Source organism: Emys orbicularis, chromosome 10 (assembly GCF_028017835.1).
Source record: "Emys orbicularis isolate rEmyOrb1 chromosome 10, rEmyOrb1.hap1, whole genome shotgun sequence".
Classification (NCBI taxonomy): Eukaryota; Metazoa; Chordata; order Testudines; family Emydidae; genus Emys; species Emys orbicularis.
Window position 1 is genome coordinate 7041241 of NC_088692.1, and position 25738 is coordinate 7066978.

The 25738-nt window shown below is 44.3% G+C and overlaps 1 protein-coding gene across 1 annotated transcript; it reads right to left on the reverse strand.

The window, feature by feature from the left end:
• ALKBH5 (alkB homolog 5, RNA demethylase) lies at positions 1-25278 on the reverse strand. Its single transcript, XM_065412365.1, has 5 exons — positions 25212-25278; positions 24056-24879; positions 15284-15364; positions 7679-7834; positions 1-5466 (listed from the first exon to the last, which is right to left on the reverse strand). The coding sequence occupies exons 2-5, from the start codon at positions 24778-24780 to the stop codon at positions 5283-5285; spliced, it is 1146 nt and encodes a 381-aa protein (XP_065268437.1). The 5' UTR covers positions 24781-24879; positions 25212-25278; the 3' UTR covers positions 1-5282.
• Between the last annotated feature and the right edge of the window lie 460 nt (positions 25279-25738).

Consider the following 25738-nt stretch of genomic DNA (forward strand, 5'->3'; position numbering starts at 1 on the left):
TGATGCTTTCTGCTTTTATTCAATTAAATGCAGCATTCTATACAAGAAAAAAAAAATGAAATCCATGAAATTCCAAACCCTGACAGTGAAGAACTAAATTCTTCCTAAGAATCAACCAGAATTAAAAGATTCCCCCCATGGTACTGTACATAAAATAATCTCTTCCCCATTTACAGCGTTCCACACAGTACTTTTTTTTTTTTTGTATCTCAAACTTCAGAACTGTACAACTTTGTTACAAACTACGCTTTCCTATGAAAAACTTATTACAGAAAAAAATATTGCCACTTTTTATTTATTTGTAACAAAAAGTTAGAATCTTTTAAAAAACAAAATTTAAGTCAGCCAGAACTCTGTTAAGAGCGTGAGTGGGGGGAGGGGAGGAGGTTGAAAATAAGGGAAGGGGTATTGTGGAGCTTGTCAGAGCATCAGATTAGCATTCCCTTTCTGTCTCAAAAAGGGAAACTGCATTTGGCATATAAAACTACTTATCACTAGAGGTGGGTCCAAGCCACAGGGTTCGGGTCCAGGTCCAGCTCTGAACTTCCCCCAAATTTCAGGGCTGTTTGGATTTGGGGGTTTTGGTTTAGAGCCATCTCCAGTGAGCACTGCTATCAAAACCTCATACTAACAACATTAAAAACCAAGAACTAGAGCTCTACCCTTTCCCTGCACAGGAACCCTGGGAAAGAGTTTGAGAACTTAAAAAAAAAAAAAAAAAAAAAAACTTACGCCTGCGTGTGTGAGAGTGTTACAGTAGAAGCTACCTGATCGACTAACTCAGAAGTGTGCATGTCAGTTGCCAAAATATCAACTCATGGGCTAACCTTCAAGATGAACCAAGCCTTTGGATTACAGCTCATGTGTGCCACAACTCAATTTATTTACAACAGCTGGATCAGAATTTAGCAGGTGGTAAAAGCCAGATGTGCCAACCCACATCTTCCTACCTTTTGTAATTTACCTAGATGCTGTTAAGTGGAATGGCTGAGGTTGCCAGACGCTTAAGAAGCAAAGCAATGTTCTAAAGAAATCCCTGTGCCAACACTTCTCTTCTGTTACTAGCAAACCTTTTCACTCTCTTCCTATGGACACACCGAGCCCATGCAACGGGCTCAGAGTTTTGATTCCACCACTAGAACAGATTCATTTCAGCTACATATAGCCACATGTAGCAAAAATACAAATTCCTCCCCAGCCTTTGTTTGCAGAGAAACAAAAAGCATCTACTTTCCTTAGGTAAGAAAAATAATGTCATGGTTGAGGTCTGGGGGGTGTTTTTGGGGGTAATTTTACTGTGTCTTTGATTGAGATGATAGTTTAATGAATTATGCATACTACATGCAGATTTACAGAGAGGAATTTGGACCACATCACTGTACCAGACTATGAAAGATTTTAGAGCCAAGTTGGTCAAGTCTGTGAATAAGGCCTTGTTAGAAGCCACCTGGCTCGAGCTTCCATTTCTGAGCAGCTGGTAATGACCCAAGTTCCACCCCCCGACCCCAGAGATGAAAAAGAGGTGGGACTGGGGTGGCCATTAATCAAACCAGAGTTGCCAGAACTCACCTCACATCTGGACATTCTCTAGGTTAGGAGAGTGCATGCAAGTCTGACCTGGGACTTGCAAGCAGCCCCATAAGCCACCGCAAGCCAGCTACAGAGTACATGTGGGTGTCACTAACATCGTGAGCCATTGTTCCAGCAAATAAAATACAGTAGGTTCTCTAGACATTTAGATCTGTGTGAAAATGTAAAGTCTCCATTTTTTTTTTAATTCAAGGTTTCACTTTGAGTGACGATCAGTGCAAAAAGTTAAAAAACATGTATCTACAGATGTACATACGTGTGTCTATATAAAATATCTGTACAACTGGGGAGGATGGCCTGCCAATACACAGGGTGACATCTGCCCTAAAGAGAAAGATGCCTTGAGTCCAATTAGTTGTGCCCCAATCTCTCCATGCAATGTTGCAGTCAGTTTAAAAAACAAAACAAACCCACAACCAGCTCAAAGATTTGAGACTAACCCTAAAAGGCTTTCCTGACCACTTGAGTAAAACCTGTAGAACTGAACAAACAGGAAAAAGTTGCACTGAAGAATACAAAAATAAATCTGAAGTAAAGGTACCTGTTGTCTACACAGAATGCATAAGAGTTAGACTGAAGTGTCATTTGTACCATGTTAGAGGAGAGACCTCTATAGATAATGCATACGTTGGTCTTGAGCTCCTTTAAGACAAATCCAGTACCTCATTCCCATCTGGGTCACACAGCAAACCTTGCTCTATCAAGTGCTGATTTGGGAGCCACTATTATCACATCACAAAAGAGGCACAATTGCAATCAACTTCATTTTAAGTTGAGGAGCCAGAACCCAGTATCCTTACTGCGACGCAGACTTAACGTAGCGTGTTTAGGATGGGGGTGCACTGCATATCAGAAGAGGACTGTCACAGGAAAGAGGAAATAGAGGCACAGATCACTATGGTTTCTGCTATTTATCCAGCCAGAGCTACGTTTAAGCAAATCAGATTGCTACTATTTAGAAGAAAAAAAAAAAAAAGGATGTACTCAGCACAGCACCCTAGAAGCACAGAGGGCATTTTAGCAGCATGTAAATTGTGAATCCAAAAGTGTTCTAATTAAAACCATTCCTCAGCCTCCTGCTAGGAGTCACCATCTTAAAACAGTGACATTCACGAGGCCAGCCATAGACAGACAAGACTGCAGCAGATCCAGCGTGAGAAACCAAAAGGGAAGAGTTTTTCCTTTCTGATTGTTAAGCTGGTCTTGGAGCGGGGTTGCTACTCTCCTCAACAAGCTAGGAGAGGGAGCAATAGCAGTTCTAATTTAACAGATTATTTTCAAATGCAATTTACATTTTAAAGACAGCCAGAAGCAGGAACTTTTAGAACTCTGCGCAGAGGTGGGGCTCTTTTAAAGGGCTGGCAAAAGACTATTCTCAACTTTGAGCGATGCCAACTAAAGTTCTTAACCAGAAAACAAACAAACAAACAAAACAAACCACCACAAAAAGACAAGCCCAGGATAACCTTTGAAAGACTTGGTCTAGTAATCCTTATGCAGATAGCACTTCCACTGAAGTCTGTAGTAGTTTTGTTTGCATTATGACCAATGGTGGATCTAGTCTTAAATAGACTAAGCATTCAAGAGGGACCACCTGTACATTTTGGGGTAGGAGAACCACACATGAAAAAAGTCAGAAGGTTGGTAAACGTGCTAGATTTCCAACAAACAGCACATGAGGGAACAATGCTTGGTTTCTGGACTGGAAACTCTTCATGACAGCACCAGACATGTTTCAAAATATATTCGATCTTTTTATTGTAAAGTACATAGACCATAGCTAGTGTTCAAGACACGATACCAAGGAAAACTACCCAAAAAAAAAAAAAAAAAGTTTAGGGAAGGCAAAGCTGTAAAAAAGAAAAAAAAACCAAAAACTTAAAAATAAAGACCAATCTTTGCAATTGCTGACATTTGGATTCAAGGAATCAAATGGAGGAGAGTTTTACTGTTTAATTATTAAAATTAGGGTACTAAATAAGTTATTAGACCCCAAACTTTGACAACTCATTGAGGCTTCAAGCCAGGATAATGCAGACTGAATGTGGAAAGATGATCAGAAAAACATATTAGAATATCTAACTTCTCCTATTAACTCCTTGAGCTCCAGGAGTCTTATTCGCAGCACTTTCAGTAGCTGGCCAAGAGGCTCACGGCACCAGAATTCCTATGGTCTCTCAGTAAATAGAAGAGGGACACAGATCAGTTGTGATGTTTGTTGAGGCGAGGAACAGACAGTGCTATGCAAGTTAAATGGGAGGCATCTGACACCTAAGCAGAGGGTTCCTGCCTCAAAAGGCCAACCCCCAGACATCCCCAAAGGTACTGAGGGAAGAAGGAGTCTGCTAGTTCTACTGGGGTGACAATATCACACACTTTTCTATGCATCAGCACATCTCTGTGGCTGAGAAGTTTAACAGATTCTTCAAGCTGCTGCAATGCTCTGAAGCAACCTCAAATAGGGTACTCCAGAGAGAATGCAGTCTGGATCCTTTTCCTCCTGAACCAAAAAGGGAGAGATCCACTTCCACCAAGATGCCAACCAGCATAAAGACAGCCCTTCCTAGGGCATTGCCAAGTCACATTTCCTCACAAGTGCAATCTGCTAGCCCTACACATTGTTCTGGCTATTCTATAGCTTTGAGAAGGAAAAAGCATGTATCCAAAACACACACACGAATCATTTTCATACTCAAAGGCCTAGGGGGCCAATACAAATCTCAGTCCCGTAGTTTGACAGGCCTCAGTAAAGCCAACTAAGACACTTATCCAGAGATTAAAAATCCAAACACAATATACTTCTGAAAAATTGTAACGATGCTGTTAGCGAGAAGGGTCAAGTGGATGGAGCAACTTCAAGTCCAATATTCCTCCCTCTTTCAAACAAGCCTATTCTCTCCTTGAGGAGCCCCTCAGAACCACCACTGATGTGAGCAAGAGCTTATGTATGGCCTTCGCAGAGAGAATACACCCTCTAGTCAGCAGTGCAGAAAACGAGATGCTTGCAAGCCCAAACTAGCTGAGGGGGGGGAAGTGGAGGGAAGCATAGGGCATTAAAAACTGTTACTAAAGTGCAACAAATATCCGAAATACTTTGTAATCGATTGCAGTAAGGGGTGCCTGCAAAGCTTCAAACTTCCAGTTGCCGCAGGACACCTTTAAAAAGAAAAAACCCAAACTATGCAATAGCAGACGTAGGAATTCAGGAGCCCTTTGGTGTAGCATGGAGTAAGAGGCCGCTACAAAGAGTTTCAACTCTTGGGGTCAAACAAGGTATTTAGAACATTTTAAAAAGAAAAATAGTTAAACTTAAAGCAAAAGGAAAAATTAATTTCTTAAATCTTCAGTAACAAAAGTTAATTTTGGTGTTTTCAAAAATACAGACCAGGCAGCCTGCCACAGCGTTAACAATATCCACTTCATGAGGGAGGGGATGTCCATCTGACACACCCCTTTGGAAACTGCAGGTGGCACCTTACACATGCCATCAATATTTATGCCTCACTATTACTCCATTCATAAAAACAAATAGCCAGATCCTTCCCAATTACTCTTCAGCCTGAAAGGAAACAACAAAACTGAAGCTAGATGAGAAATAGCCAGGAGTGGGGGGGGAAGGGAGGGAGGGAGGGGGAGTTTTCATAGACTGGAGGCCAATCTCTTCAGCTTTGAGACTCCAGAAAGCTCATGCCTCAATGTCGCCTCATTTTAACTTTGCGGGCTGGACTTCCATCCTCCTCCTCCTCGTCATAGTCCTCTGTGTACTCGTAAGACCTTCGCCAATAGTTCTCAGAGCTGAAGTTGCTCCGTCTCCTATGTTTTGGTAAGAGGACCGAGCGCCTGTTCTCCTCCTTATCCATTTCTAAAATCCGTGGCCTAAGGAAAAGAAGAGAAACATTCAGTTGTGAATTTAAGAGAGGTCTCAGACTAGCTGTGTTATTTAAGCTACAATTTCTTGAATATTTTGACCAAATGGACCACTTGGAGCACATGGCAGACTGGACTTCCAATACTGTCAGGTCACAACACTGCAGTATTCCTACAAGTACAGAACTCCTGTGGAGTCCAGCACAAGTGAAGCAGACTAAAGTCACATGAATGCTGAGGGGAGGATTTTGCCTGTAGTGATGCATGTTCTTTCTGAATCAACATCACAAGTTATTAAAAGGCTCTTTATTTACTCTTGTCCTACATTGAAGCTGTTAAACTACAAGAGAAACTACCAAACTATGCAACAGCTCTGCCATTCCTTCCTAGGCGTACCTGATTGTACCAAATATTACCCCTTTTATGGGAGATTCCCATTGTGATAAGCACAGGTAAAGAATGTCAGCATTAAGGGCATGATCCCTTTTAAGTCAATGGGATTTTTGCCATTGTTTTTAATGGGAGCAGGACTCCCTATTCCCTTGCTCTTTTAGGAGCTAGTTTACTGTTTCTCTCTCTCTCTATATATATAAATGCCATAAGGGTTGGTTGTTTTTTTGTGTGGCAAGGTTTCTTGCTCTCGGTCCCCTCTCCCCCCGCCCCTGAAACATCTGATACTGGCCACTGTCAATGGCAAACTACTAGACTACATGGACCAATGACCTGATCCGGTACAGCAGTAGTTACTGTCCCCATAACAAATGCATCATGTTGACATCCATGGATTATGCATGTACTATACTAGAGTCTCTTAGGCTACATAAGGGGACAGACCCAAACAGTGTTGGACATAAATGACAGAGTAAGAACGTAACCTTCAGGTTAAGGAGAAACAACCTCCCCACCACCACCCATGTTGTACTGACATAGCGACTCTTGCAGTTCCATAAACTGTTTTTTCTGTACGATCAATTGTGTTTATGTTGTTTATTCCACATTAGTTTGTGGTACGTTTCGATGTAACGCTACATTTGTAGGGGTGTCTCTCTTCTTGGCTTATGCTCATACAGTTAGTCTGGGACTTGAGGGGAGTCTTATTTGTGTAACATCCCACTCAAGTGACTGGCTGCAGCATGGGCTGGACCTTGCTGTAGTCAAACCATGAAACCAGGCCAATCCTTTGGTTTTACATGATGTTGAGAAGTCTTAACCCTTGCTAAGGCTCAGAGACACCCCTGGGTACCAGGAATACTGGTTAGACTTTACATGGGACAGCTGGCTTTGAATTATCATGATTCTGCACCACCATTGAAGTATGCCAACATTTCCCCCCCCTATAATAGGCGTTATCACTCCTGGCTAGAAACCATTATATAGGCCAAATGCATCACTGTAGTCACAGGCGAAATCTCATGATGGATAGGATTCCATAAACACACTCTAAAAGACTGGCTCAGCTTCTGGCGCTGCTAGACTAACTGGACCATTTCCAAGAAGGAGTCAGTGTCCAAATCCCTCTTGAAACCAAATCCTGCAAGAGTTCACCAAGAGTTTGGGTATGCAAGGAATGCAGGATTGGGACCACAGCAGGTATGAGAAACATCGCACATTAAAAAAAATACCCTCACTCCTCCCTGTGAGTGAAACCTTTTATCCTTTTCAGAAGTCGTTTCATTTTATACAATAGCTTGGCAAGAAAGGTCAAAATTAGCTGCAGGGAAGCTTTATTGTTCTGAATGAGTGCACTACCAAGAGGAAGCTGAATCTATTGCGTCTCAATCCTGCCAACCACTTGACAAGAAAAAATAAACAGCTTAAAATCCAAGCTCAGCTTTAAAGTGACAGGTTGGGCTCTAAAAAAGCCATTTCGATTAAACGGACCTATATTGCCTAGGAAGTATGTGTGGAGTAAGCAGCCCTGAGGCAGGAAAGGGGAGAAAACTTGAGCAGAACTTTAATGCACAGGAAAAGAAAAAGCCAAACTAAATAGGACAGACAGAGTTTAAGTTGTTACACAATAGCATTATAGGAATGATGCCGCATTATCTTTGCAAGAATCACACCAAGACCTATGAAATGGGCTGTTCTAGCAACTGTGATTACTACCAGGCTGATGGGTGGGTGGCGTTTACCATTGTTTTGACATACCAGGAAACTTTGCAGTTCACTGAGACCAGAAGCACTGGAGCCAGATCACTACTTTCACAAGCTCTCATCCTACCTGTGAGCAGCATCAGGGTCTGCTTTGCGATGGGACCGCTTTGGTTTCAGGATCTGATCCCTGTTGCTTCCTGATAGACGGTCAGAGGTGTAACCTGGTGGCAACACAGAGCTGCTCAGCGACTTTGTTTCCAATCGAGGAGCATCTAGTCTTGTTCTGTGAATGTTAAAAGACAAGTGTTTCCAAAGAGTCTTTTGGGGAAGTGCTGATGTATCAAAGTAGCTATTCTGTCTAGTCAAACTGAAGTAGCTCCCCTGATCCAGGCCCACCAGCAAAGTTAAGTGACAAGCAGGATAAAGTTCCACAAGGCAAAACTTGCAATCCTCCCCTTCAAACTCCCATTTCCCTATTCAAAAAAAGTTTGCATGGGATCTAGCACACAAAGCTGATATATTGGCCTATATTAACTCAACTATTAATTCTGAGGGTTAATAACTGTTCAGCAACTTAAAACCCTGGATAAAATATCTAGAAGTGATGAAGCAAAATTCCCATCTCTGATCCATATTGCAGTGCCAAGCTTCACCTCTGTGCTCTCCCTACAGATCTAGCTCTCTCGCTGGGATCAGGAGAGCTCACCTGTGCAAATCAACAGCGTTTTGCTGGAGATTTTCTGACAAACTCAACAAAAATATCCAGTAGTCATCAGGTGACAGTCCGGAAGGAAGTCCAAGCAAGCTGCACCATGGTATCTCAACTAAAATATTCAAGATCTAATCCACACTAGAAGGGAACTGTGCTGATAGTTACATCAATGTGCAATAGGGTCTGGCAAGCACAGTTCAGCTAAAACAGAACAATTCTGTCCAGCAGCACTGTTTGCTCAGACACAGCTGTAGCTGGCTCAGTTTGCGTGCCCAGGAAACAACAGAGCTAGCAGAAGCTATCCTACAGAACACTCAGTAGTATACAGATTCTTAATGTGGTTGCATCATTGCTATGTACAGACACAAGCTTTTGGCTTCAGCAGTACGTCGTTTCAAACATGGACCCAAGCCCTGGCACTGAAAGGATGCAAGACGAAAAGGTACCAGTGCTTAGAGCAGTGCATGTAGTGGAGATGATCCATGCAATCTTTGTGAAAGAAACATGGCTGCAGATTCCTCCTGCTTCCTAATATTATTTTACAATGTGCATCTCCCATAAGGGAAGTTTGCTAAAAATCAGGTCATGGGGTTGGGTTGTAAGAAAGGGGAAATTAGCTTTCGGGTTATTCTTGAACCTAAGTTTTGCAAGCTTGATTTCAACAGGGTCTGAAAAAACTTCAGATCCTTTCAAACTCCAATTACAAACTGACCATCGTCTCCACCAACCCTCACCAGCTTACTCTCTTTGCTGCAGGTACAATGTGTCGACACATGAATAAGGCATGTCCATGCAGAGTATGTAGGTTTGTCAACTGCACTGTGCACAGGAAGTAGGTTTGTGTTAGACTAATAACAGTCCAGATTACCTGCCAGTATCTTACTGGAATTCAGATCCAAATCAATTAGTTAGAACACTGAATGCAGAAATGATGGCAGGTCCTATGCTGAACCAGTTTATTGCCATTCCAACACTACTCACAAATATGCCAAACATAACACAAGTTGTTTGCTTCCGATTCATGAAAGCTATAATCAGCGTTCTGACAGGCTAGGCTGACCAGATAGCAAGTGTGAAAAATCGGGACAGGCTGGGGTAATAGGAGCCTATGTAAGCAAAAGACCCAAAAATCAGGACTGTCCCTATAAAATCGGGACATCTGGTCACTCTATGACAGGCATTGTAAGCTGGGCAACAGAACCTCAAAGTTCTTCCTCACCCCCAAGCACTTAATGATGGCTCACACAAAAATGATTTTATGAAAGAAAGAGTCAACTTTTGGAGGGGGAATAAAGCTTCTGAGGGCGTGGGATGATATAGCCACCCCCTGAAGTTAATGGATTAAACAAAAAAACCCCAAACATTTTGCACAGAAATTAAATAGGATTGGAAATGCAAGTCTCAAAGTTTTAATTGGATTACAAAAGAGCATAAAATCTTGACTTGATCCCTCTGAGTTTTTAGGTCTTTTAAAATGTAGCTAGGCAGCAGAGGACACTAAAAAGGAAAGATATGCACAGGCAAGTAAATTATGCAAAGCTAACGTCATTTAACATAGTTTTCTTCTAATGTACTGTACAGGTACAATATGCAAGAAGCATTACAAAGAGCTTGAACTATCATTTGGAAGTTACTTCCAGAGCCTGTTTGAGCAGGTCTCATTAGGTTGCACTAACACACTGCTTATTTCCCTGGTTAGAGTTATGCTAAAAAAAAAAAAAAAAAAAAAATGGGTAGGTGTTTTATTTAATTTAGGAGTTTCAGCCCCCTCAGGGCCTCCAACCTCTTAAGCTGAAGACAAATTCCAGCCCTTTCTGTTGCCCTCATGGCCCTGCACTCTAGTACACGGGGAACATTGTAAATATCATTATGTTCTAACTGCACTGAAGCGTTTATGACCTACTTGCTGCTCTCAAAATATTCCACAAAACCGACCAAACGTCAGAGCGTTTCTCCAATACATAGAGTTTTGTTCTACACTCCCTGCCAAGTACGTACAGAGCTTCTAGAGCTTCACGCACAGAACGTATTCAGGAACAAAGACTCAAGACCAAAAGTTTTGCCTGTTGGCCCCTTCACCACATCGCTCGATATACTAGTTCCTAACTATACCGAAGTCTAACGCTAAGCACCCTTGCCATAATACATTTATCTTGGTGAGAATCAGATTCTCTGGTTACCCAAGCAGACCCTACAGAAAGAACGCGCTTTAGGACATCAATATTATGCTAGCAACAGGCTACCTAAAGGGAAAGTAGCTATTTTCCTGGTTGCATAACACACTATTTAAATCTGCAACAGTCACATGATATAGGATGTGATAAACTTCACCACAGCAATCCGCACTATGGGATGCAAGTGTTTACAAAGGTCACTGCAGTCCTGCGGTGTATGGATGCAGACCAGGTTCGACAGCGAGCAGATGTTCTAGCGTCACAATGGATATGCAATAGCTAAATAAGCTGTAGGGTGCAATGTCTATAGTGTACCCTTTTGCAAAATGGTATATATGCATTTTAGGGACCGGGCCTGGTAGGTGCTATAAAGACTGCAGGAAAAGGGGGATTCCAGATTCCACTCCTTCCTTTTAGACAGATATAACAGCATCCTTCACCACACCAGTCAGTCAAGCAGCTATCAGAATCTTACTCAGTAAAGGCACAGAAGTTCTCATTGTGCCCTCTCCTGCCCTAACTTTGAGTGAAGCAGAGTGTAGGATGCTCAAATACACAAGAGCATTCAATTTCACTGACTAAAAAGCAAGCTCTAGAGGCATTGTTATGCAAGCATTCCCAACACAGTTCTGCCAAGATATGTGAATCCCTGCACTCCTAGGCCTTCTCTAGTATAGACAAGTGCACTGGTTTAATATCAAGTTCAAATCTATTTAAATTGCAATGTAAAAAAAAAATACACAACAAACAAAAACCAGTGTCATCCTTTGCTTATATTGAATTAGCTGGGCTATCTAGTTACTGAACTAAACAAAACCACAGCCAAGAGATAAAAACACTTCAAGCATGTTGTGGAAGTGGAAAAAGGGATAAAGGGAATTTGAACGCAGATATCTTAGTTTCTAGGAATAGAGCAAGAGTCAGGCTAACACTAACTCTAATAACGCAAGACTTTAAGGCAGGGCCTGGGCGAGTGGGGGAAAAAAAAAAAAAAAAAAAACTAAAAAAAAAATACTGTTTTGACCTTGTGTTAAATAAAAATGGAATGCAGACTGTAGCAAAAACTGCTAAAAAAAGTAAAATATCAAAAAGAAATATGTATAAACAAGACACGGCTGTTGATCATTATTGTATGCAACCAAAGGTATAAATGCTTGCCCCAACTGTTGATCAGGCGGAGACCTGCCTAGGAAGGGGGAATCCCTGTCCGTGTGCACTCTCCCCCTTGCAATTGCTTGAGAATAAACGGTCTCTAAATTGTTGCAAACAACCTAAGAGTGAAGACTGTGTTTTCTTCCATAATGTCCACATTATAGGTTTCTCCCAGCTTAGCTACTTTAAATCTAGTTAGTTAAGCCAATGCTCTTCTCTAGCGCAGACAAATCTCTAGGCACCGGCCACTCACGAAGACAGGTTACCGGGCTAGATGGACCATTGGCCTGATCCAGCGTGGCCACTCATGTGCTGAAGTCTGGAAGGCCCATTTCTCCCATAATCCTGCCAATGCACCTCAATCCTGCCCCACAGTACCCCCGCGCCCCTTCAAATATTTCAACAGCTACAGAAATTTGTGAGAGCACCTCTAGTGGCACTAGTCCAGATTGGTTTTGTTTCTCTCTGGCAGCAGCTACTCTCACTCCAGTAGTTTCAACTGCAGCAGCTTTTTGGTTCCTATTAGGATCGCTTTGCCATGTTTATGTACAATGCACAAGAGCTTCTCTCTCTTTACTTCATAGATTCCAGGACCAGAAGGGACCACTGTGATCTTGCATTGTCAGCTGCCCCTACTTCACACCTCTGCCCTGTGTCTCCACAAGCTGATTTTGCCTCGCTAATGTCTCAGGGCTGTTGCCTTTCCTGGTCTCATTCCATGGCTTCTCTCTAACCAGATGTCTGAGTCTTCACTTTGCCCTGGAGTTGATCTAACTGGCACTGTGCCACATCTTCCACGAGGCTAGGTTTCCTTGAAACCAGCTAAGCTGCTTGAAAGCTCAGAGGATCTGGAGCCTAATTTCTGACGACTAACCTCACTCTTGCCTGGGCTGCAATTCCAGCAGTCTGCCATTGTGAATACTCCCTTCTGGGTTTTCAGTACTTTAAGCCAGAAGGGTTCCATTGGTTTATACTTTTCTTGTAAGGGGATTTCTTGACAGTGGAATTACTGGTTGGACACCCCACAGAAGGGACAACCCCACAACGAGTTTTAAAAACAGAGGCTGCTATGTATTTTCAAGTTACTTAAAAGTGTTGTTGTTTCTGCCACCAGGACTCAATAAAACAGATACCCAAAGAGGTGGGGGGAGTTAAGAACATAAGAATGGCCATAGAGGGTCAGACCCAATGATCCATCTAGCCCAGGATCCTGTCTTCTGACAGTGGCCAGTGCCAGAAACCTCAGAGGGAATGAGCAGAACAATTACTGTGTGATTCATCCCGTTGTGCAGTCCCAGCTTCTGGCAGATGGGAGTTTAGGGACAGCAGAGCATGGGGTAGCATCCCTGACCATCTTTGCTAATAATCATTGATGGATCCAGCCTCCATGAACTCATCTAATTCTTTTTTTCAACCCAGCTATATTTTTGGCCTTCACAACACCCCGGGCAATGAGTTCCACAGGCTGACTGCGCACTATGTGAATAAATGCTTCCTTATGTTTGTTTTAAACCTGTGGCCTATTAATTTCATCAGCTGACCCTGTCTCGTGTTATATGGAAGTGTTGTTACCCCTTCTTATTCACTTTTTCCCACCTTTCATGATGTTATAGACCTCTATTATATCCCCCCTTAGTCATCTCTTTTCTAAGATGAACAGTCCCGGTCTTTTTAATCTCTCCTCATATGGAAGTTGTTCCACCCCCCTAGTAATTTTTGTTGCCCTTCTCCGCACCTGTTCCAATTCTAATACATCTTTTCTGAAACGGAGCAACCAGAACTGCACACTGTACTGAAGACGTGGGTGTCCCATGGATTTATATAGTGACATTATGATATTTACCGTCTTATTATCTATCCCTTTCCTAAGGGTTCCTAACAATGTCAGCTTTTGACTGCCACTGCACCCTGAGTGGATGTTTTTGGAGAACTATCCATGATAACTCCAAGATCTCTTTTTTGAGTGGCAATAGCTAATTTAGACTCCATCATTTTGTATGTATAGTTGGGATGTTTTTCAATGTGCATTAGTTTGCACTTACCAACACTGAATTTCATCTGCCTTTTTTTTGCCCAGTCACCCAGTTTTGTGAGCTCCATTTGTAACTCTTTGGACTTAACCATCTTGAGTAATTTAGTATCATCTGCAAGCTTTGAGCCTCGCTGTTTACCACTTTTTCCAGATCATTTAGGAGTATGCTGAACAGCACCAGACCCAGTACAGATCTGTGGGGGACCCTGCTGTTTACCTCTCTCCGTTTTGAAAACTGACCATTTATTCCTACCCTTTGCTTCCTGCCTTTTAACTAGTTACCGATCCATGATAGGACCTTCCCTCTTATCCCATGATGGGTTACATTGTGTAACAGCCTTTGGTGTGGGACCTTGTCAAAGGCTTTCTGACAGTCTGAATACACTATATCCACTGGATTACCCTTATCCACTTGATTGTTGATACCCTCAAAGAATTCTAATAGATTGGTGAGGCATGATTTCCCTTTACAAAAACCATGTTGACTCTTCTCCAACACACTGTGTTTATCTGTGTATGATAACTTTGTTCTTTACTGTAGTTTCAACCAGTTTGCCTAAGGCTGAAATTAGGCTTACCAGCCTGTAATTGCCAGGATCACCTCTAGAGCTTTTTTAAAAATCAGTATAACATTAGCTACCCTTCAGTCATCTGGTATAGAGGCAGATTCAAGTGCTAGGTTACATACCACAGTTGTTAGTTCTGCAATTTCATATTTGAGTTCCTTCAGATCTCTTGGGTAAATACTATCTGGTTCTGGTGACCTATTACTGTTTAATTTATCAATTTGTTCCAATACCTCCTCTACTGTCACCTCAATCTGGGAAAGTTCCTCAGGATTTGTCACTTAAAAAGAATGGCTCAGGTGTGGGGACCTTCCTCACATTCCATGCAAAGAATTAATTTAACTTCTACGCTGCTGAAACTTTAAAGCGATAGGGACAAACACTGGCCAGAAGAAATGGCATCTATTGAATAACATGGTGTTATAAGATAGTGTCATGGGTGATGAGAAAATTTACAGGGCATTACTTCACACTGCCAATCCCTAAAGATCCATTTATAGGCCTAGTTCTATAATCCATGTGTGTCAGACATCAGCATTTTTATTTCCCTGTTGGAAATGAGTCATCCTCCTCCCAGAGGAAAATAATTTCTCTGTCTTATTATGAAAGATGCCCCATACAGAAATTGATATGGACAATATCTACTTGAAGGGACCATGTCAGGTCATTCAGTACTTAGAGATCATGTAAACAGGCCTTAAATTGAGGCCAAAAATTTAGGGTTTTACGAGGCTGGTTTTATTTATTTTTTAAAATAAGGCAGCCAACGAAAGACAGCTGTTTGGATGTGAACGTACCCTCTGCAGTGTTTTCGAACATTACAAAAAAATACGCTGTTGCAAGAGTCAGAAAATGAACCCAAGAACTTACAGTAACAAAGAAGAGGTCAGAACCAGGCAGTCTATTTTCATTGTGCAAAACTAGTTTAGTAAGTAATCAGATATTTAAAGATTTAAAATGTTGAATAATCTAGTGTTTTAACACAAGTGATTTACCACCCGATACTGTCCCTTTAAAAGTGTTCTGAAATGACAGAGTGCTAGAGAGTCAACTTTATTCTTTCTTCCTTGATCACTCAAAATGCTTTAACACTTACTTTCTAAGGATGATGACAGCTCTCCTCTCCTTGATGTCCTGCGGTCGAATGCAGTGCGTAATTTCATCAGCTGCATATCCACTGGACAAAAAAAAAAAAACAAAAAAAAAAAACCAAGAACTGTGAGCAGGCTGATAAATAAATGATTCCCAGTTTCAGAGACTCAAGCACTGCTACCTACTCTCTAACTTTCATGGTGCAGTTCCTAAACTTCACACTGTTCTGAAAACAAATTAATGTTATCAGCCTTATGTAATTTTTGCTTTCAAGTTCAGGCAGGCTGAGAAACAGATGAAGACATTAACGTTTTTTGGTCCTGGTCATTTTCTGCCACAGTGTGTAAGTACACATCAAAAGAAAATTAACACAAGCCATATTCATAAATAAAGTGACATTTAAAGTATAACCACAGAGTGTACAGTCAGCAACCTCATTTAGTGAAGTATGATCAGGAGAATTTAAATGAGCAACATACCACCACCACATTACCAAAAGGGATATTCCCATGTAATTCCCTCCATAGAAAGCCATCTCAATTATAATGGAGATAAATGTGGGCAAGCTGTAGACAAGATTCTACTCTGCCTTTTGAGTTTCCCCTTAAGGGTTGTGGCTTTGGGATCACAGGTGAATTTTTAGCCTGGTGAAAAGCAGAGTGGCAAGGAGTCAGAGAATGAGTGCCCGTGCGCTAGAAAGACTAACCTTTCTGTGTCCCCATCAAGTTCAGATACTTCCCTGCATTCCACAACCACTCCCTGCTCAGCTGCCCCAAGCAAGCAACACAGACTGCCCTCCTATGTAACCACAGAGAGATTCTACTGCTGGAGTTATCAAGGCCCAGTCATAGAAGCATGCATGAAGATGATTTAGCTAGACTTGTGTCTTTAGACTAATTTCTGTAAAACAAGATACTGTCCTAAGAGCTACATACTATGGGTATTCAGAAGCATTTGAGGTGTATTGTTGGCGCTATCAAGTAGTACAAGTATCAACATTCTCTTTAGAATTCTGTTCTCATGGTTGCCTTTTTGTTGAAAAGTATAGTTTTCAGAGTTCAGTGCAATCAGCAAGGTATGTAGTTTGAGGTTTCACTGAGCAGGGCCACATTTTACGTTAATATGGATGATTGCTGGCAACATCTGCTTAGACAAATTACCTTGTAAGAATTTCTGGAAATGAAACCGTTCTTATGATGTTAATTGAAGGTAAGGAACGAAGCCCACTCAGACTGGGAGGGAAGGGAACGCACCATGCCAATGCGTCTCCCGCTTTGTTTTTTCCAGAGCAGGGGTGGGCAAACCTTTTGACCTGAGGGCCACATCGGGGTTCCAAAACTGTATGGAGGGCCGGATAGGGAAGGCAGTGCCTCCTCAAACAGCCTGGCCCCTCCCCCCCCCGAACCCCCTCCCCATTCATCCCCCCCTGCTCCTGGTCCCGACTGCCCCCTACCGGGGCCCCCTGCCCCTAACCACCCCCCCGGGACTCCACCCCCTATCCAACCCCCCTGCTCCCTGTCCCCTGACTGCCCCAACCCCTATCCACACCCCCACCCCGACAGGTCCCCCGGGACTCCCACGCCTATCCAACCACCCCTTGCTCCCTGTCCTGACTGCCCCCCGGGATCCCCTGCCCCTTATCCAACCCCCCCGCTCCCCGCCCCCTTATCATGCAGCTCAGAGCAGCCGCGCCGTCCAGCTGGAGCCAGACATGGGGCACGGCGAGCTGAGGTGGGACAGCAGGGGAGGGGCCAAGGGCTAGCCTCCCCGCGGGAGCTCAAGGGCCGGGCAGGATGGTCCCGTGGGCCGGATGTGGCCCGTAGTTTGCCCACCTCTGTTCTACAGCATTCTGAAGGCACAGACTGAATCCCCATCCCAGCACAGAGTGCCCCATGCCCGAATGTGACTTAAGAGGGCACTTCTGACAAGATAAAAGCCTTTCAGAATGTTCTAAGATAGATGGCAGGGAAACTACATACACTGGATCTGGCTCAGGAGAAAAACACTACAGAATCAGTGTGTCCAGGACCAAAAAAAAAAAAAGGCAGAATCATACATTTGTGAACTCATCTCTTTAATACTATAGGCCACTCTCCCATCTCCTCTTTAAAACTTAACACAGACAGCTTGCACTTATAGTATAAATGCGGCAAGTTTGAGGTTGGCCAGCAAGGTTAGCGTTAATGATTTCATGCTGGATAACACGGAGGAGCTAAAATGTAACATTCTGCAGTGCATCCACATCATTCCATAATTCAGTGATTCGATAAGAGGCTTCTATTTTCATTTTCTTTTTAGAAATCTGTGCTCTCATGTTCTCATTTCCCAAGTGCTTAGAGACTGGCTGGGAAGACAATGCAAACCCTCCCCAAAGTAAAGCCCGAACACTATGCCTTCCTCATTGCAAAGTCCAGTAGTCAGCAGTAAGCATTCTTGCATGGCCTGGCTCAGTGGGCTGTAGGTTACTCAAGCAGGTCTATCCAGAGAAGGACAGATGGCACAGGACAGCCCCTCCTACATGCATGGAGTTAACTAGTAGATGGGACTGTAATTCTCCCCCAACCTTCCCAAAAGAGAGAGAGAGCTACCGTTCACTCCTTCCAAGATACAGCATCTGTTGTTTCTAGGACTGAGAAATTCTGGAGAGAAGATCAGTGTGTTTTATTCAGGTGTATCACAAAGAATTAAGAAGTGTTATGCAAGTGGGCTTATTATAGGGCTCTATTATGTTTCAGTATCTTTGCTTCAAGCTCCAGTGAATCAATTACGATCAGATCACCCACATTAGTGTTCATCTTAATAGAACCCTAATAATGCCTTTAACTGAAGAGAACAAGCTAATTTCTAAACGTGAACACTCCATAAGACATCAGGCTGTATGTTCTGATTATTTACTGGGCGGGAGCCTATTTCACAGAGGAGTTTAATGCCAACTTGAAACTAATAGGACTCATGGCCACAGACAGGCACCAAGTATTGGCACAAAGATTATAAACCTAGATATTCTGCCTCCCTGCTCCAAGAGGCACGCGCCAAGAAGATGGCGGCAATAAGTACCCAAAGCTGGTCAGCCCGAGCTCTATGCAAACTGAAATAAAAGTTATATTTGAACTAGCAAAAGAGAATGTTCTCTGTCCCTCAACAGCCCCATACCGAATACGATCATCAAGGTGAGACCTGACAAAACAAAGTCACTTTCTGTTTTGCTAAGGTCAGTTAGCTACATCCCTGAGCCTCCCAACACCACGAATACTGAAGCTATCAAGCAAACATTCGTTCCTCATTGTATCGTTGTGAGAATATCTGGATTCTAGTCCTTGTTCTTCTGAAGGCTTCCTCTAGGACTTTGGTCAAATCCCTTAACCTGTGTGCCTCTGTTTACACATCTGTAAAATGAGGTCAATACCTACCTCACAGGGGCAAAGAGAGGCTTAGTTTATTGTCTGACGTGATTTGAGATTCTCAGCTACACCATCTAGTATAAGTAGAAGTTTCATCCTAATTTTATAGGCAGGCAAACTGAGGCACAGCCTGGTTAAGTGAATTGCCCATGGCTGGCATCCCAGGCTCATTCCTTGTCCATTAGAGGGCATATTAGAGCCACTCACCCCAACAGGGAAATGCTGCTAATGGAGTCACACTCAGACACTGCCATTCCTTAGTCATAGAATCATAGACTTTAAGGTCAGAAGGGACCATTATGATCGTCTAGTCTGACCTCCTGCACAACGCAGGCCACAGTATCTCACCCACCCACTCCTGTAACAAACCCCTAACCTATGTCTGAGCTACTGAAGTCCTCAACTTGTGGTTTAAAGACTTCAAGGTGCAGAGAATCCTTCAGCAAGTGACCCGTGACCCACACTGCAGAGGAAGGCGAAAACCCCCCAGGGCCTCTGCCAATCTGCCCTGGAGGAAAATTCCTTCCCGACCCCAAATATGGCAATCAGCTAAACCCTGAGCATGTGGGCAAGACTCACCAGACAAACACTCAGGAAAGAATTCTCTGTAGTAACTCAGATCCCACCCCATCTAACATCCCATCACAGGCCATTGGGCATATTTACCGCTAATAGTCAAAGATCAATTAATTGCCAAAATTAGGCTATCCCATCATAGTATCCCCTCCATAAACTTATCAAGCTTAGTCTTGAAGCCAGATATGTCTTTTGCCCCCACTGCTCCCCTTGGAAGGCTGTTCCAGAACTTCACTCCTCTGATGGTTAGAAACCTTGGTCTAATTTCAAGTCTCAACTTCCTGATGGCCAGTTTATATCCATTTGTTCTTGTGTCCACATTGGTACTGAGCTTAAATAATTCCTCTCCCTCCCTGGTATTTATCCCTCTGATATATTTATAGAGAGCAATCAGATCTCCCCTCAGCCTTCTTTTGGTTAGGCTAAACAAGTCAAGCTCTTTGAGTCTCCTTTCAGAAGACAGGTTTTCCATTCCTCAGATCATCCTAATAGCCCTTCTCTGTACCTTTTCCAGTTTGAATTCATCCTTCTTAAACATGGGAGACCAGAACTGCACACAATATTCCAGATGAGGTCTCACCAGTGCCTTAAATAACAGTACTAACACCTCCTTATCTCTACTGGAAATACCTCGCCTGATGCATCCCAAGACCGCATTAGCTTTATTCACGGCCATATCACATTGGCAGCTCATAATCATCCTGTGATCAACCAATACTCCAAGGTCCTTCTCCTCCTCTGTTACTTCCAACTGATGCGTCCCCAGCTTATAGTCCAAGGAGTTGCTGCTGAGCAATGAGGTCCTCATCTCTGCTGGAGCGGAGCATATTCCCTACACACTGCTCCAACCTCAACCCCCCGCTGGGAAGACAGACACAGGCTGTGTACTTGATACTGCCGGTGCAAATCACTAGCGCACTAGAAGATGTCCAAATATGCTGGCAATCTCAGAAGTGCTTTGCATGTTACCCCCATCACCATAAGGGATCTATAGATTTCAAATCAGTGGCAATTGGGTTTAAGGCTTCAGCCTATTTTCAGTGATCAGTGGTTTTGAAGGAGCCCTCCCTCACTGACTCAGCTGATTGACTCTACAGGTTGAAGCAGAGCTTGAAAAATTCACATGCCTACTCGCTACTGGCATGAAGTTTCCTCTGATAAGGGGATCTACACCAATTTCTGAAGTTTAAGTTCTCTTCTTAAAATAAGTTTCTAGCCTGAACAGCTAAGGATTTCTTGCAACTACAAGGAAAGCAGGCTCATCCTGAGTCTGCAGCCAGCTCTAGTGTCTCTGCTATTTACAGCCTTGCCCAGCAGCAGGAGAGTGAAACTAACATACTGTCAGTTTCAGAACTGGTCAGCAGGAAGCAAGCAGTGGAGCATATACTGAGGAGGAGAGCCCAAAGAATGGCATGGGGAAGGCAAGAGTGTTAGAGATCTTCCCCTCATAGCAGCCAGGAGGCGCCGGGGATCAAGAGTAGAAAGCAAGCCCCCCTTCTCCTTTTCAGCATCCAGATGGGGACTGGGTGGGGGCATCATTACCCTAAGACTGATACAAGTGATGTAGTTCCACCACCCCAGCAAAGTTCAGAGATAGCACCTAACTCCAGCTACTGGACTTCTCACGTGGGCATTGCTCACGAAGCTCACTAGTGTCCACCCCCCTCACACATCTCTGTTGATGATCTCTCACTATTCCTCTCGTTAACAGCAACCTAATAATTTGTTTTCAAGACCCAAGCTGAAAGATGCATCATTTTTAGCAATCAAGAGAAAGATTTGCGTTCTGCTAAATTTTGTATCTTGCAAAGATCATCACGGCACATTTACGAACAGTCTAAGATTCATGGTGATATAGCAGTAGCTATCAAGACATATAGTTAGATATAATGAAGCTCCCCCACTACGCTCCTAATTATTTTTTTTGCAGTTTAAGTATTCTCCACCCCCACCCCGCCCCAATCAAGACACATTCTCTTCAGAAAGACTGGGAAACAGTTGTATTCCCACTGCCTCATGCACACCAGTTCTATCCTACCGGTACTCGTCAGATTCCTTTAAAAAGGAAACGCTAATATGGCTGAGTCAGTAGTCAACAGCATCCCTTGCACAACTCTAGCCTACAAAGAGTGGCATTGAAATGAAAGGTACAGAGTATTTACACAAAGCTTGATTTAGACTTCCTAATGGGAAAAGAAATTCAGCTATGGGTTGAAAGTTGGAGAGAAAGAGGTTTAAAAAGGTCAACTTTGAACAAGAGAGGAAGCACCATTATACCTTGGAGGGAGGGATATGACGTAGCAAGATGGAACCCTTCCTCCGCCCCACAAAAAAAAAAAAAAGCCTCCAAAAACTCTACTGCAGAGAGTGATAGAATACTTGGGCCAACGGAGCAGAATGAGCAGAAGGGGGAATAGGTGGCTACAAGGTCAGAATGAAACAGCTTAACAGAGAGCTTTGAAAACCAGGAAGACAGTTGTAAATTGACTGTTGATATTAATAGGAACAGCACAGTAAAGGTGACATGGGGAGGGACAAAGAGAGGGAGAGATGCAACTTTTTCCCCCCCAGACTCTTTGATGGTTCCCACATAGATCTAATACACACAGCCAAAGAAATGCTGTTACACTGGCTTCCCGGGGAACACAGTCTTGCTGAGAACAGCCACTGACCCAGCAATGCTTGAGTCACACAGACATTTTTACAAGCATGTTACTTCTATCCATACAGTTTCTCTGTTTTCAGAACAATTGCCTTCAGGAACTATTTACTTGGATTTTTCCTCCCTCCCACTTTGGAGAACTGACTCTTCAATGTGCCTGAGAGGGCTGGATCTTAGGCATCACCTTCAGCAGGATCTAGAAGACTTGCAAGTCATGTTCATTCTCTCTCTAACCTGGCAACTTTAATAAGTCATTACAACTTCAATCCAGCCTGGATCACAATATCACAAACCAATCCCTCTGGCAGAATGTCCTGTACGTGCCAAGTATTTACTAACTGCTGCATTTAAATGGAAATAATCCCTATTTTAAAATATATTATTTACTGGAAACTAATCTCTTATCTTGGATTAAGCAAATGCATTCCAGCAAGGGTTCAGTAACAAGAAACCCTCAAAGCACTATTCCAAAATCTTTTGTTTCCATTCTACGCTTGTCTCACCCACTGACGTTATTTGTCAATACCAAGCTGACATCCTCCAATACGAGGCAATGAAAGTTTTGCCATTAGCTTAATTGGGAGCAGCCCATATTCTTTCCTTTTACACCTGTCCAGCTAGAATGCTTTGCAGCAATGTAAGATTTACTATTCCAGATCAAACTGCTGGTCCATCAAGGCTGGTTATCCTGCCGATCAGTCTCTAGTACCTTAGCTCATGCCAATATTCAGCACTGGAATAAGCAGGTAGAATTTTGTTAGCTCTCAGAGAGCTGTGCCCACCTACATGTCAATTTTCTATCCCCACCAATCTGAAAGTCACCTATCACAAGGAGTACTGGGGAGAACTACTTAATGTTTGTGCAGCAGTTTAGAAATAAAAAACAATGCTCAGTATCAGTTATTAATGCACCTGGTCAATTGTACAATGCTGTATTTACAGGAGGGGAGAAATTCCTTCCTGACCCGCTGCAGCAATCATTTTACAAGCCAAAGCATGAGATTGAGTTGCCCACAGACTGTCTTACTGCTAGCATGCGCATTTACCAACTCAGACAATAGAATAGCTAAAATACTTCCTTTTGGCAATGTTGAAAAAGTTAGGGGTATTTGACTACCCCTGTCAAAATGAATTCTGCAGAACCGCCCTTAGCTTCAGGACTATAAATGTTGATCATAAAATTATGTAGCCCCAGCATGTGACTTCCTCCCGCCAGTGACACCTAAAAGCCCACCTGCTCCACAAAGCCACATGCACCAATCCCCACATGCAACTTAACTGGCCGCTACCTGTGCCGGTCTCAAAATTCCATATGTTGTTAGAGAGGCAGCAGGACACGGGGACAGAGAAAGGGATTAGAAGGTTGGGACTGGGAAGTCCCAATCCTGGCTTTACCAGTGACTTGCTGCATGACCTTGGGCAGGTAGGGCTGTTTCCCCATCTGTAAGAGTGTGGGGGGACCTTACTGTACCTACCATACAGGGCTGCTGCACACAGTTTGTACAGTGCTTTGAAGCTATGAAGTGCTACATGATTTGCACTTGCAAACTATGTTTCACAGGAGATCTCAGAGCCTTCTACAAAAAGGCAGCTAAGACTTAATATCCCCACTTTACAGATAGAGAAAAATGAGGCCAGTCACCTCACCTCACCCTGTTTACAGTCACACAGGAAGTCAGTGAACAAGCTAAGAATAGAACCCAGGAGTCCTAACTTCTAAATCAGCTGCTCTATAACAGACACACTATTGGGCAGGGGCTGCATTTTATGCCTTACTGTGTATTCTAACCGTAGATAGGAGTGAGCTTCAATCCACCAACGTTCCATGCACAGACACTCTCATTGAGGCCACTGCAGATGGGCTTGTCTTCCTCCCAAGCCTAGCTGCGTCACTGCCTGCTGCCCGAGCTGAATCACTGCTCCAGCCAGACCCCCACTGACCATAATGCCTCTGTCCCAAGTATCCTTCCTCCATCCTCCTACTCAGTCAGCGGAAAGCCCGTGTATCTAGGATGCTATATAAACAACTCAGGCATGTGTTTTTGCTGATGTTTGGTATTGATAACAAGTTACGAAAACAAACTACTAAGGAGTCTCAGTTTAGTCCCTGAAACTCAGAGGCCTTCCACTTAGTTACCTTAGCACAGTGACACTCCCTCTCCTCACTGGCAGGAACAAGACAGGTTCGGAGACTCTGATGGGCTTGAACTGGAACTTACAGCCAAAGCAGAGTGCAGAGTCGCTGAAGAAAGACACGGAGACGATGGGTCTCTCAAAGATGTGGATAGGGTCCACATGGGAGACAATGCAGCCACCAGGCTGGTAGTCGTTGATCACCGCACTGTTCACAAAGCCCTCAGGGATCACCCTGTGCTCCACTAGCTTCCGGATCACGAGGTCATGCACCCACTCCGGGATGGCATCCACCTCCCCCTGAGGGTACAGCCTTTCCTGACCAGGGCCTCGCCTCTGCAACTGGGACCCATATGTGTAGCCCTCCCCAAAGAAATACTTGTTCCGAAGAGGGGCCCTGTCCACCGTATGCTCTTTGTAGAGGCCTTTCTCAGCTCTAGACACGACATCCTCGATCCGGGCTTCAATCTTGGCACACTCGTCTGGGCTGAAGAGACGAAGCTGCCGGATGCCACTTTTGACTTTCCGGGCCTCCTCCTCCTCCTTCTGCTGCTGCTCCTCCTCGTAGTCACTGGGCTCAGAGTCAGAGTCCTCATGGTACTTGCGTTTTCGCTCTGCCCCATAGGGAGACTCTGTAGGATCCCGCAGGCTGTTGCCTTTGTAGTTGTCCCGATAAGGCATCATGGACTTCAGCTTCTCTCGCAGGTCTTTGTAGCCACTCCCCGCCATGGTGTGCTCGCAACCCACCTCCTCTATTGATCTCCTCTGTGCACGACTCTTTGGATTAGAGTGTGGGAAGTGCTGCTGCTATTCATGGCCTTCACCGTCCTGCTGGGATAGTTCCAAAAGGAAGGAGGTACACGGAGTGGATTCTATAGTCAAACTTCCACACACAGGGCACCCACCCAACTCTCTGCTTTGGTGGGGGTAGGAACCTTTGAAACAGGTAGCTCAGCGCCACTCTTCCATAACAGCCCTGACCGCTTGGAGGGGAGAGGGACGTGCTCTGCTCCAAAACAGGAAGTCCCCCCCCCTTTCTTTTGGGTAGCAAAACAAGAGACGTATCTTGTACTGCTCTAAACTTCCACGTCGGGTGCCCCCTCTCTCCTTGCTGACACGCGTGTGTGTGTGTGTGTGGGGGGGTGGATTAGGAAGCTCACCTCCGTCTATGCGAGCAGGCTCTTCTCTGGCTACTGCGTAGGGCAAGAGGGGAGGAGGAGACAGGCAGGCAACACAGGGCCAAGCCTCCCCTCTTCCTTCCTAGGGCCGGGGGGGGGACTAGCTCGGTCCCCCCGCCACTTTCTGGCTTGCAGGGGGGGGCTAGGTAGCTCGGGTCCCCGTGTCTTCCCGGGGCGGGAGCGCGCAGTTCCCCCAGCCGCCCGCTCTCCCCGGCCGATGCCAAACTCACGGCCGGGCCGGCGTGGGAGCAGGGCTCCGCTCTGCGGGGCCACGCGGCCAGCCTCCCTCCAGGCACGGTGAAGCCGCCGCAGGGCCGGGCGAGGCCTCCGGGCCGCCCGCGGGCTGTCAGCTGCTGGGCCCCACGCTCTGCGCTGGGAGCCCGCCGCCCATGGGGCTCTTCCTCAGGCAGTGGCGGAGCCTGGCACATGCCCAGCTGCTGCCCCGGCTCCCGGCAGCCCCCTGGCCGCCACCTCTCTCCCCATCGCAGCAGCAGGGGCTGGGGGCGGGA

Excerpts from the sequence above, each read along its gene's own strand:
- ALKBH5 (XM_065412365.1), bottom strand. The coding sequence starts at position 24,780 with ATGGCGGGGAGTGGCTACAAAGACCTGCGAGAGAAGCTGAAGTCCATG. Across the intron at positions 7,835-15,283 it reads GCTGTCATCATCCTTAGAAA|AACAAGACTAGATGCTCCTC; the intron begins GTAAGTGTTAAA and ends TAACATTCACAG. Across the intron at positions 5,467-7,678 it reads GACCCTGATGCTGCTCACAG|GCCACGGATTTTAGAAATGG; the intron begins GTAGGATGAGAG and ends TCTTTTCCTTAG.